General features: G+C 38.1%; 1 protein-coding gene across 11 annotated transcripts in view; it reads left to right on the forward strand.

Annotated features, from left to right (window-relative positions):
- LOC140634911 (centrosomal protein of 76 kDa) overlaps window positions 1–13884 on the forward strand; it is a 234552-nt gene that overhangs the window by 51029 nt on the left and 169639 nt on the right. For all 11 annotated transcript variants that reach the window (XR_012032235.1, XM_072828642.1, XM_072828644.1 and 8 more), the window contains one exon: window positions 9730–9764. Coding sequence is in view for 10 of the 11 variants with exons in the window: in XM_072828642.1 (XP_072684743.1) it covers window positions 9730–9764 (35 nt within the window). In the remaining variant the exon portion in view is untranslated. The remainder of the gene's footprint in view (window positions 1–9729; window positions 9765–13884) is intronic.

The raw sequence follows: 13884 nt of genomic DNA on the forward strand, positions 1-13884 counted from the left end.
GGGGTGTGTATCCCTTTGAATTAATGTTTTTGTATTTTTTTGGTAAATAACAGTAGTGTGATTATAGTGGTAGGGTAGCTCTATTTTTAACTTTTTGGGGAACCTCCACACTGTTTTTCTCAGTGGCTGCTCCAGTTTGCATTCCTACCAACAGTATACAATTGTTTCTTTTTCTCCACATCCTCGCCAACACCTGTTGTTTCTTGTGTGGTTGACTTTAGGCATTCTGACATGTGTAAGGTAATACCTCCTTGTAGTTTTGATTTGCATTTCCCTGATGCACCTTACAAACTTTAGAAAATTAAGACCAATCTGGGACATTGGTATAAATTTAATAAGTATTTGAGTAGTGTCATGTATATGGAAAGGCTATATCCCCAGTTATAGTGAGATTTGCTGGTCCATATTTAGCTTCTGAAAACTGACTCTCAGATCTTTTAATGCTACTTGTGTTAATGCTTTTTTTTTTTTTTTTTAAGATTTGGGTCTCTTTTTCCTTCCTATTTCCCATTTTCTTCATGGCCCAGTATAACTGGAAGCCAAATTTCTATCTAGTATACTCCTTTACTATCTTGTATTTTTGAGAGATAAAGATGTATATAGATATAGGTGTTGAGTAGTAGTAGAATGCCACTAACAGTCATCACAGGTTGTCTGGTTCTAGGCTTGGCCATACCTTCTGGATTTTAGTGATAATATCATGTTAGAGGAATCTGGCATTACACCGTTTCATTTATTCATTTCACCAGTACATGAGTGCTTTCTAAGTGCACTGTATTAGATTTGAAGACACAAGGATAAAGTACACCTGTAGCTTCAAGAAGCTCGCAGGTGCATAAACTAACCCTTACAGCATAGTTACAGCAATCTGAAGTACTAGACACATGCACAGAAACCTGTGTGAGCCCAAGGGTGAGATTGACTGATTGCTGGTGTAATAGGAGGCAGGTGTCACAGGAAACCAGTTTTCTGGAGAGGCCTTGAAGGATGAGTAGTGGGATAAAAGGAGGACACTTAGATAGAAGCAACAGAAAGTACAAAGGTTTAGAAATGTGGAAGAACTATTCAAAGAACAGGAGTACATGGATGATAGAATGGCATTTGTGCCAATGCCCACTTCCCCATACCAAAAGCAGACACTGTTTAATCAGTCATTGCATTTTTGCTGCTAAATTTATAAGCAGCTTCAGAGTTCTCAGCTGAGCTTCAGGCAGCCACTACCAATTATTTGGAGTTGGCACGTGAAGTTGAACCTGTTTGTCGTCTTTGCAGTGGGCGTCCACTGTGCCTGGAGCATAGGATGTGTGAGGGCGTGGTGGAGAATGAGACAGGCTAGAAAAGTATGTTGACTGAGATCAGATTATGAAGAACATTTGTGTGCCACACTGTGGAGTTTGTATTTATAGTCTGTATAGGCAATGGAGAGTCATATAAGGATTTTAAGCAGAAAAATGATGTAAGCAGGTTACTCTTTTTGGAAAGATGACTGTGGGAGATTTGTAGAAAATGGATTGCTTGAGTAAAAACAAGGGCAGAGAGACCAGTGGGCATACTATCATTGGGTCTTAGTAGCCTTTAAGTTGCTTAACCAGTTGGGAGTGTTAGGGCTCTTCAGATAGGAGGTGATGGAGGTTTGAAGGAAGGCAGTAAACGGGGAGAAAGAGTCAGATTGGAAATGATCTAGGAAATAGTAGAGGACATGGCCCTTTAGTTTTTGATATGGGGGTGAGAAAGGAAGGCATCTTAGAAGGCTCTCAGACTTCCCACCTGTGTGCCTGGCTGCTGCAAAGGCAGGAGAGGCAGCATAGGGTGAGAAGATGATGACTTATACTTAGAAATTAAATCAGCCTGGAAAAAGTAATTTTCCAGTGGAGTCATATTTATTCCTATTAAGTTTCTTTGCTCTTCCAGAAGGTTGCAGATCAACTGTTTAATGTCACATGGTAACATGGATATAAGAGGAGACAGCAAACGATGTGGTTTTAATTCTCAGGTCTGATGCTTATTATCATAACATTTGGCTAAGTGAATGTGGGCAGCAGTTATGACACTAAGTAAAGGAGCTTGTATTTAGAGATAGAAGAACCTGAGATACCTCTCTGGCAGTGGTACTGTTGGCTAGGGTGGTCTCATACGTGATCAGGTGCCAGAGTGGGAGAGGAGAGTCTAAGGAGAATAACACAGTGGTGCTTATGAAATGCATGAAAACCAGAATCTACCATTTGATAGGAAATACAAAAATTTTTGGGATTGGCACTTGATAGTAGACCTTTTTTTATGATTTGGATTGGAGAAGATCCCCTCCAAATTCTCCTTATTCTTGGATAAAGTGATAGAGTGCTGTGATCTCAGTGTATTTTTGAGGTCTCATGGAATTTAAGGAATTAATGTTTGAATTAATATCAGTAGGGAGAAATTTTAATCCAAATCCACACAGTTTACAAAAGGAACCACAATTTCCATCATCCCATCCTCTAACACAGGAGTGTCAGGAATGTGGCTTCTGTGTTGTCACTCCCTTCTGTTCCCATGACGAACATTGCTAAATGGTCATGGGTGCCTCTCACCCCATATTTGCCCTCACAGCTCTTTTGAAGATAGGATTCTAGACTGTCACTACCATTCAGTTTGAATTGGCACAAGAGATGAAACCTTTTTGCTATACAAGTTTTGAATGTTGCCAAATTACATAAAAGAGACAAATATAATAGTTGAGTTTCATTAAAAAGTTATGCTGAAATTATTTTTTAGTGGAAAATACTTCATATTTAATGATATTCTGTGAGATGATAAGAAGTTTAGTTAAGGTTGCTGAATAGAAAGAGAAAAATAACACTAGTAATTAAGAAAACACATATTTTTAAAGTTTTATTTAAGTAATCTCTACATCCCACGTGGGGCTCAGACTCCTAATCCCAAGATCAAGAGTCTGATGCTTCTCTGACTGAGCCAGCCAGGACCCCCAAGAAAACATAATTTTAAAACTTTGATTTCACTACAAGATCAGCTATAAATTGGCCCCTCTAGTACCATGGAATAGGTTGGGAGAGTTTGGGGTCTGGGCCAGACTTACTCCTAGGTTGGGGGTGGCCACAATGGTGGTGAGGCCTACCCTCATGGAGGGCTGGAAATCAGGAGTATTCTGTGCAGCATCCAGGCCCCAAAAGAATCCACTTGCAGAAATCCGCTTGTCCTCTGAAGAGCAAGCAGAGCCAGAAAGGGCAAACTGTAGCTATAGATAAGAGCCAGTAATTGGTCTATGCTGGGGAAGTCTGGTAGTTGGTTTTAGCCACTGATATGAGGTCTAAGGGCTAGATTCTAGTCCCTAGTAAAGTGACTGGCAATAATAAGCCACATTTTGGGGAGTGCCTGGGTGGCTCAGTTGGTTAGGAGTCTGAGTCTTGATTTCGGCTCAGGTCATGATCTTGAGCTTGTGGGATCGATCGAGCCCCTGCATTGAGCTCTGTGCTGCTGGGCTTGGAGCCTACTTAGGATTCTCCCTCCCCCTCTCCACTGCCCCCCTCAAAAAAATTGAATCAATTTTTCACCAACTCTTCCAAAAAACCATGATATCTTTATGCTTCTGCACTTCTTTAAAATAATAAGATTATGGCCCAAATCCTACAAAATGTGATTAAATGTACTGTTCATATTGATCAGTCAGGAATTCTTTGTCCTGTTAAGAGGGCATAAAGCTCACATAGACAGCATATCTTTTTCTTTACCCACATTTTATTAGTTATGAGCAGTGGGCAAGTAAACCAAAGTGATACTTAGAAAGTTTTTTAGGAGCACCCGGGTGGCTCAGTTGTTAAGTGTCTGCCTTCTACTTGGGTCATGCTCCCAGGGTCCTAGGATTGAGCTCTGCCTTGGATTCCCTGCTCAGTGGGGAGCCTGCTTCTCCCTCTGTCCTCACCCTGCTCATGCTCTCTTGCTGTCTCTCAAATAAAAAAATAAAATAAAGTTTTTTAATATTCCCAAACTTTCCCCACCAGTGCTGATCCTGTGCTTCACTTTTGGGCATCCATTGCCTCCTAGGAGTCTCTCTCTTAGTGAGCTAGGAGAGAATGTAGGACAGCTGGGTGGGTAAGCAGCCTGGGTAACTGGTCACAGTTCTTTGACCTTCAGTGAGTAATTTATTCCCTAGAGCTTGAGACTCCTCAGCTGTAAAAATGAAGGTTTTACACCAGCATGTATATGTTTGCTCTATATAGAGCAAGTATTGATTAATTGTAAGTATTAATGAGATATTTCATTAACAGTTTTTCTTGGGGTTTAAAAGCATTGTGGGGATTGGTTTGAATGGCATGTTGTTTCTAGAAATAGGGTAGTTTGGATGGATGCTTTTTCCTTTAATACATCTCTGGCAGAGGTTTTTGGAATAGTTCCACTGCTCATAGCTTTTCCTTTAAGGTTGGTATCTTGTAAAAATAGAAATGAAGTTTCAATCAGAGATATTCAGGGTAGGGAGATGAAAAATTAATAATTTTTCTAAGAACTAGAATCATTCTCAGAGTGCTGTCAGTTTTGGAGGGTGCACTTAGGAAGTAAGATAAGACCCTCAAGGGTGTGCACTGGCAGTAAAAGGTGACCACTAAGTTACTCTAGCGGAGACAGGGAGGAGGGAGATGGTGAGAGTGTGAGGGGAGAACAGGAAGGGTGAGGATTCAAATGCCTCCCTGTGAGTCCTATATCTTCAGAAAAGTTTAACAAATTATGAAAGGTCAGCTGCCTTCTCCTCAAGATGACACTGTGCAGACACAGGAGACCCCCTAGAACTTACAGAGGTTAGGTGGCAGGCTTTGCATCTACAGGCCAAGGCATGGGTGAGGGCTTATTAAATGATACCTAGGTATTTAAGGGGCCAACTGATCTATTGACTTAGAGCTTTTTGAGTTTGGAAGACAAGTTTTTGGCTTATTTTCTCTTTGGGGAGAACGCTCAAAGACTAAAATGGTAATAGAGCTAATATTGAATGCTTACTCTGTGGCAGGCAGTAAACGGAGTAGTTTTCTTGGATTATCACTTTAGATCCTCACAACAATCCTGTGAGAGGTACTCTTCTTTTTTAAAGTTATTTATTTATTTATTTGACAGAGCACGAGGGTAGGGAGGGGCAGAGGGGCAAGAAGCAGACTCCCTTCTGAGCAGGGACCCTGACAACAAGGCTTAATCCGAAGACCCCTGAAGCTGGGGTCATGACCTGAGCTGAAGGCAGATGCTTAACTGACTGGACCACCCAGGCACCCTGAGATAGGTAATCTTCTTAGCCTCTGCCTTACAAATGGGAGACTGAAGTATAGAGGCCTTAAATTTAGCGAGTAACCTACCTGGGATTCAAACCTTGGGAGTCTGACATTCAACCCTTGCTGTTAACCACTGTGTCCTACTACCTTGTGCTAGTGGGTAAGTTCTTACTCTGGGACATTCTGCATGGGGATTAGACCATACACATGGTCGCTTGGGGGTCGCATTTGGGATGGTGAGAGCATGTCATGTTGCTTTGACTTTTTCATGGACCATGTCTTCATATCCTGTAACAAATCACTACTGTTGTGGCTTAAAACAACACAAAATTATTAGCTAGTTCTGGTGGTTAGAAGTCTGAAAATGGGTCTTATGGGCTAAAATTGAGGTATTTACAGGGCTGTATTCCTTCTGGAGGCTGCAGGGGAGAATCTGGTCCCGGCCTCTTCTAGCTTCTAGAGACTTCCGCATTCCTTGCCTTATGTTCTTGCATTCACATGGTTCCAGTCTTTGCTTCCATCATCACAGTTCCTTCTTGGACTCTCCTGCCTCTCTCTCATAAAAAGCTACTCATGATTACATTGGCCGTGCCTGGATAATGTACCAAAATCTCCTAATTTCTAAAGCCTTAACTTAGTCACAGTTGCAGTCACTTTGCTATGTAAAGTAGTATGTTCACAAGTTCTGTAGACTTTATAGTCTTTTAATTTATGGGTTGATTATAGAGATTGCCATTTCAGGCTTTCTTATTTTCAGTTTTGAGTAATAACTGATGAAACTTTACTTCCCATCATCCCAACCTGAGCCATTGCTGAGCTCCAGCTGTTTGACCAATGAGTGTCATCATCCTGGACACCGTCACATAAGTAATTGGGGGGAAGGTATGATGTATTAGGAAGTTCTGCAGAGAGGTATAAAGTAAAAGGTGGTGGCTTTTAAACATCTTAATGGAGTATAAAAATGAGTTGAATTTTATGATAATTTTTCATATGATTTAGCTACTTTTTAATTTCAAAATTGATACCTCTTTTACGTGGTTATAATCCTAGTAAATATATTTTCCCATGCCAGTTTTCCTTAGGACTCTATTTTAGTGTATCTACAACTCTTGTCTCTCCACAGGGTTAATAATGGTAAGCTTAGCCACCATTTGCTGAGCCTCTGCCATAGGCATCATGCAGAGCCCTTCAAAGCATTTTTTTCGTTTAATTTTCACATAAGCCTCATGAGGTAGATATTATTTTCTTTTTTTGTAGATGAGAAAGTGGAAAACTCTGGAAAGTCTTTTAAAATCATATAACACAGTTAAGTATGGAAGTGAGATTTGAATCTGGGACTGTCCCAATTCTAAAGGCTTGCCCCTGCTCTTCTGTACCCACTGCCTTTCCAGGGCAACTAAAGTTGGCTCAGTGATTGTCTGCCTTCAACTCAGGTTGTGATCCCAGGGTCCTGGGATTGAGTCCCTGCTGGGAGCCTACTTCTCCCTCTGCCTGTGTCTCTGCCTCTGTGTGTCTCATGAATAAATAAATAATATCTTAAAAAAGTAATACGAAACCTTGGTAGGCCTACCATCGGCGTAGTTTACTTGACCTGTAGAAAATGAAGTCCTAAGATTATAGGTTTTAGAGGGATTCTTTAGGTTTGGTTCTGGAAAACAGGGATGGTTCACCTTTGAAGAAGGACTCAAAAATTGTCAAATGAAAATTTCTTTATTGCTCTACTGGCAGTTTCCAACTGCTAAATCAAGGAATACATTTACCCATTTCTCCAGAAACAATATTATAATGGGTAGGTAGCTACGATAGCACATCTCTAGTCCCCTTCCTGAACCCCACTGGTCCCTGTAAGTGGGAATGGGAAGACAGGATAACAAAACCACAACAATGCTCGTGACAAGGGTCAGGAGGAGTCTTGGAGTTTACTCTTAGCCCTGTCATTTTGCGCAAGTAATTTGACTTACTCATCTGTAAAATGAATGGATTGGGCAAGATCATTTCCAAGTTTCCTTAAAGCTCTGCTGTCATATAATTGGGATTTTTTGATTCCTGGGTCAGAGTCTGGGCAGGGATTTGGGTGGCAGAGTAGTGTAGGTGGTCAAGCACTTCATACTTAACCACATTTCCATAGTTGCATGATTTAATCACCAGCTCAAACTGAATAACCAGAAGTGGTGGTGCACTCCCACAAAAATTTTTGGTACTCTTTATAGAAAAGCAGTTTCATTTTTATAATATAGGTCATCATAAAAATCTATTTCATAAGACTTGTGCCATTTTGACATCAGTCTGTCATCCTTTAAGTACTTCATTACTTTCTGGTGCAAAAAGATGTTCCAGCTTATCTTGTAATTTCCTTGTCCCATCCATGGAGTCAGCCAGTCCTCTGAGTACTGATTCCTTTGAGAGTGTGCTCTTGCAAAATGGGGTGCTATTACTTCTCCCTCTTTTGAAGGAAGAGCTAGGAAGTATGTTTTTTTTTTTTTTTTATTTGTTAATACCCCTAATTCTGGTTCACCACCATAGGGCTCTTTGTCTCCTTCCAACATGTTAGGCTGGTATGGTCCTTCTCCCTCAGCTTATGATTCCCAGCAACATCAGCATATTTGTTGCTCAATGCTACAATATATATAAAACAGGTTCAACTCAAAAATTGTCAAATGAAAATTTGTTTTTTCCGAGCTTTACTACTACCAACAACAAACCTGCCACTTTCTTTGCAATTCTTTTTGTCTTAAGAATCTGTCATACTGGAGATATACATCCATGTACTCTCCAAGAGTTACTCTCTGTTGGGTTAACGCCGTATTTCTCCTCCCTCCCTCCCTGCTTCCTTTCCCTCCTTCCTTTCTATAGAGTAGATACTCTAAAAGTTTGTTGAGAGGTAGTCTGTGCCCTTCTTCAAACCTGTGTTCACAGTTTTCCTAGGTTAAGCTAATCACCCTCTCTTTGGGGGTCAAGGATAATTATTCTACCCAAAGCACTAATGTTCTGAGCAGTCATATGTATATATAAATAAAATATATGGTAGGGGCACCTGGTTAAGAGTTGCCTTTGGCTCAGGTAATAATCCCAGGGTCCTTCAATGGAGCCCCACATCAGGCTTCCTGCTCAGAGAGTAATCTGCTTCTTATTCTCTGTCTGCCTGCAGCTCCCCCTGCTTGTCCTCTCTTTTTCTGTAAAATAAATAAATAAAATCTTAAAAAAGTATATATATGATACATAAGTCTGTAATATATAGTTTTACTTAAAAATAATAAATATGTAGTTATTCATCAAACCAAAGTATATAAAACCATTATATAGTAAACTCATTTTATCTCTATATTTATTGCTCGTATATAATTTTAACTTTTATTTATTGCTCATATATCATTTTTAATCCACAGAACCCACGGTCCCTTGTTTTCTGGTCTCAGTTTCTGCCAGTACTTAGGATCATTAGGTCATCAGAAATTGTGGATTTCAGTTTTTCCATTTTAAGAGTTGGGAGGCACATAAAAAACCTTTTTTTTTTTTTTTTTTTTGGTGGTATCATCATAAACTGTAAGGTGTATAAATTCTCATTAAGCATTAAAGAAAAAACAGGCTACTGAAACAACCATTGTGGGCTAGGGCTAGATATTGAAGTCGGAGGCTGGAGAGAGGAAGCACTTCGGGGGAAAGAGTGTTGTTGGAAGGAGGTAGAGGTTAATGTATGTTTGAACTGAGGACAATGAAATTTGAGAAGTGTGGACTGAGGAAATTAAATGTTTTAGTACCCAATATAAATGCATAACCTATTCTTTTTGTTAAAACTAATTAATAAGTGATCTTTAAAATAGCTGGTTTTTATTTTAAAAGTATATGTTTTATTCATCCAAATTGACAGAAATATATAATTGTATATGTTCCTTGCAATTATGTCTCAGTGAGCAGAAAATATTGATGTTGGAACAACCATATATTGTTCAATTATAGTTATTCTTTAATAATATGGTTTTGTCTAATCTTACCAAAGAACAACCGTTATATATTAAAGAAAATATTAGTTTGAGGCATTTATACTTTCATTGAAATGATCACTGTACCTTTAAACTGGAATATATATTTGGAAAAAAGCCCAAGAGTCTTAAAATTTTTTGAAGGTATTTTAGAGTATTTTAAAAGGTACCTTTTAAATACCTTTAATGTTTTAAAAAGTAAGACTTTAATAAAAGTATTTTTATTTTACTTTCATTAACTTATATATGCATAGTAAAATATGTGTGTTTTAAATCTTATTACAGTTGAGTGTATTCTTCCCATCTTCCTCCTTATTATTTTCTTATGGACCTGTATAAACAAATCTCTAAGCAGGACCTTCTAGAATATCAGCCATTGAGGCACCTTCTATTTGCATAGATTTTCATAGATATAATGAAGCTATCTATGGCAAGGTAGCTCAAGTATTTATCAGTGATAAGCTAAAATCCTTTGGAAGTAACTTTGTGTATTTTTATTACAGGTAAATTGGGATATTCACATTGTACAGAAACAGAGGTAAGAGAAATACTCAAATATTTATTAGTAAAGTAGCTTTACAGTTCTTTAGATTAACTTAAGTATTGAATTATATCTCATGGGTTTTGGTCTTCTGAAAACGTTGTGTTGAGAGCAGGTATACATCTTTTACATTTAAGAAGAGTAAAATGTGAAAAAATCAGTTATCTTCCCAATATATATATGTGTATGTGTGTATGGTTTTTTTTTAGGATTTTATTTTTAAGTAATCTGCACACCCAGTGTGGGGTTCAAACTCCCAACCTTGAGATTAAGAGTTGCATGCCCCACTGAATGAGTCAGCCAGGCCACCCCGCTTGCCCATATTTTTAAAATGCCAGCATGTGTTAAAAAGATTAGCTTAATCATGGCTTTAAAATTTTCTCATGTTATTATGTGTGAAATTGAGATACTAAGATTCAGAGCCCTTAATAAGAAATAGTTCAAGTTCAGTTTTTTTCATAATCTAATGTGTCATAATAAATATATCATTTAGATGTGTTGAGCTCCTCTGGAGCTACCTTGGTGTAGGAAAAAAAATAGGGGCTTGGAAACAGTATTTCAGTAAGTTCAATAATGAATTAAATGCTTTGTTATTTGTATAAATAGGTTTAGTACTTTTTAATAATTTAGTTCAAAATTCTGATAGTGAACCTTAAGGAATTTCCACATGATTCTGCATTCCTTGCAGGAGTTTCAAGGGTAGCACTGAGATGCAGTGGTAGCATCCATGAAGTATGTACATCTGGTGTTCTTTTCAGATACTGTTGCATCATTTTTACATTAGGAGTCTTGGGTCTTTGTTGATGGCAATGCCTAAATAAAGGATTTAAGAAGTTATTTTTCTAATTTCATAATGCGTCTACATGTTGATGTGGATTTTAGTAAATTTCAACTGTTTTAAGTAAAATGCAAGCTTCCTAAGGGATTGTATTGTGTAATAAAGAAGCAAAAATAATTTCTTTTTTGCATTCAGAACTTCTACCACTTTGTATTTTCAACTTTGGAAGTAGAGATAATTTTTTTTCCAAAGTAACTCTAAAAATAAGAAAGAACTTCATTATTTTTAAAGTAGAACTTAATATTTTTATATTGTGAGAGTTTTTGGTGTACTGTTCAATGTAATATAAAGGAATGGGATTTGATTTGAGTCAGAAAATATAACTTCTGTCTGGTTTCCGATATGCATCTTTCTAGCTATGTAATTTTGAGCTGTTTTTTCTCCTGCTGTCCTACAACTTTGGCTTTCTTATGTATAAAATGTTAATCATAATTCCTATTGACCTCATGGGTTATGTGAAATTTTAAAGAGCAGGTATATGTGAAACTGTTATACAAACCCTGAAGACACTGTTTTATACACACACACCCAGACACATATGTATATCAGGATGACTATGTCTCATTATTCTGTCTTATTATGTTGTAGCATGATAAAATCAGCATTGTCGTAGCATTTTGTTTAGTACTCGCTTTGTATAGGAATGCCACTCATTTTCTCTCTGTAATCTCCTAATTAGTAGCCCTTATTCTTTTTTTTTTTTTTTTTTTTTTTTTTTTTTTTTTTAGTAGCCCTTATTCTTTGACCTATACCTTGGATAACCAAAAGAATTGGAATCTCAACAACTCTCTTTCAGGATATTTTAAAAATAACTATTTGAAGAGAGAAAATCACAAGAATATAGAAAGTTCAATCCTATTACTTAGTTAACAGTTCAGAGTATTTTCTAGGGGGTGACAGTGATTATAGTTACCTCTGGTGAAGAGACTGGAATTATGGATGGTGATTTATCTCTATTGTTTGGACTTTTTTAAAAAATGAGAACATCTCTGTATTTGTTAATTAAAATAATAAAAAGGAGAGGTAGAGTAAGTGGGAACTACTTTTTCAAGAATTTTGGTGACTTCAGAGAAAGGAGACAGCTTAAGTAGAAAGTTTCGTTTTTTAGGGAAGATGGTACATTTGGCGGGGTGGGGGGTGTTGGTAGTTAGGGAAGCAAGAGAGAGTAAAGTTGGAATCCAAGTTAGAGAGTGGGTAACTGCTGAAATCAGATGTAGGACTTCCTCTGGTTTGACTAGAGTGGTATTTCTCCAAGTGTGGTGGTAAGGCTCTTGGGGATTCCTGAAACCCTTTCAAGGTCAGACTGTTTTTGAAGTAATATTAAGACGTAATCTGCTCTTCTGCTTTCATTCTCTTGAGGGTATAGTGGTATTTTCCTTGGCTACATGACTGTGTAACTATGAATGTAATACCAGACCTCAGAAGCAAATACAAGATCTAGCTGGCTTTTATTAAGCATGACTTTTAAGAGTTTTCCAAAAAATGTAAAACAATACCACCCTTCTTGTTTCTTTTTTTTAAATAGAGGGTGTTTTTTTCCCATAAAAGTGTTACTTATATTAATGTGTTTAATATTTTTAAATGATTTAAGTGACTTGATTTAAAAATTTCTCAGTTTAAAATTTTAATACAAGAGATGTTGATAGATTATGACTCATACACATAAAAGCTCCTTGGATTCCTCAATAATTTTTAGCATGTAAAAGGGTCCGTAGACCGTAATCTGAGATGCAGACCCCAATCTGTAGATGTGTGGAACTGTGAAGGGCCCTGGAACAGGTGGAGTAGCATGTCGTTTACTCCACGCTGTGGTGCAGGCCTATACCAGGGTGCAGGCCTATACCAGGGTGCGGTGGCTGTGTGTGCTTTGGCCTGGACCCCAGCTCTACCCTTCCGTCACTTCTTGGCCTCAAGATTCTTTATCTGAAAGATAGATTGCTGTGAATGCACAGAGTTTAGCATAAAGCCTGGCTTAATTAATGTAGCCTCTTCTTAGTTGGGAGGTATATAGTTTTCTGGGTTGGAGAAAGTCATCTTCTTAAGCAAGATGCCTAGACCATTAGGAGCCTCAGGGTGACTGGTAGGGAAAGCAAAAATCCCTTTATCTTTCTGGGCCTTCAGGACCCTCATTAAGACGTATAACTAACTGTTCAACTGTGTATTTTAATGGTTTTTGTAGTACATAGAAATCATATTATGAATTATTTTCTAGTTTTACTTTTAATTCTCTTTTTAATACTTTTCCTATATTCAGAAAAACCAAACAAAATTATGAGTTTAGAGAAAGCAAGGGAGGCCATACCTAGGCATTCAGTCAACTTTTATGTGATCTGGTACCTCAAGATAGCTTAATGTTTCTAAAAGATCAAATATTATACCTTATTTCTCACTGTTTGGGAAAAAAATCTTTTTAAAGATTTATTTGAGAGAGAAAGAAAGAGCATATGAGCATGTGGGAGTGGCGGGGGAGGAGCAGAGGGTGAGAATGCCCAAGCAGACTCCCTGTCGAGCAGTGTCCCCCATGCAGGGCTCCATCTCATGACTTATGAGATCATGACCTGAGCCCAAACCAAGAGTCCCATGCTCAACTGACTGAGCTACCCTACCCAGGTGCCCCTGTTTGGAAAATTTTTTTTGTGTGAAGATTGTATTATTAGTTTTTAATTTTATTTATTATTTTATTTATTTATGAGGGACACAGAGAAGCCGAGACCTAGGCAGAGGGAGAAGCAGGCTCCATGCAGGGAGCCTGACATGGGATTCAATCCCTGGACCAGGGACCACGCCCTCAGCTGAAGGCAGACATTAAACTGCTGAGCCACCCAGGTGTCCCTGGAAAATTTTTTTAATGTACTCAATTATACCAGTAGTTTCCAGCATTTGAACTCATTAAGGAAAATTTTTCATATAATTTGGTTCAAAAGACAAAAATTTTTACTTTAATAGGCAATTTAATTTTTTCCTACATCTCTTCCATTTTTTGAAAGTATAATTTACATACAGTAAAATTTACCCTTTTCAATTACAGTCTTTCAAATTTTGACAGATACTCAGTTGTGCTAACCGTCTCCATAATCAAGTTCTGTCATTCCCCAAACTCCACGGGTGCCTCTTGGTGGTTACTCCCTTACCCTTCACCCCTCCTTTGGGCCCTGTCTACTGCTGATCTGGTCATTTATAAACTCTCAAAAGACTGACCTGTACCTGTGGGTACACTGACCTGTACCTGTGGGTACTTGTCCGTCAAGGAGACAGTTCTGCTTCACAGAGCTTAGGGGA

This window comes from Canis lupus, chromosome 6 (assembly GCF_048164855.1).
Source record: "Canis lupus baileyi chromosome 6, mCanLup2.hap1, whole genome shotgun sequence".
NCBI classification, from domain to species: domain Eukaryota; kingdom Metazoa; phylum Chordata; class Mammalia; order Carnivora; family Canidae; genus Canis; species Canis lupus.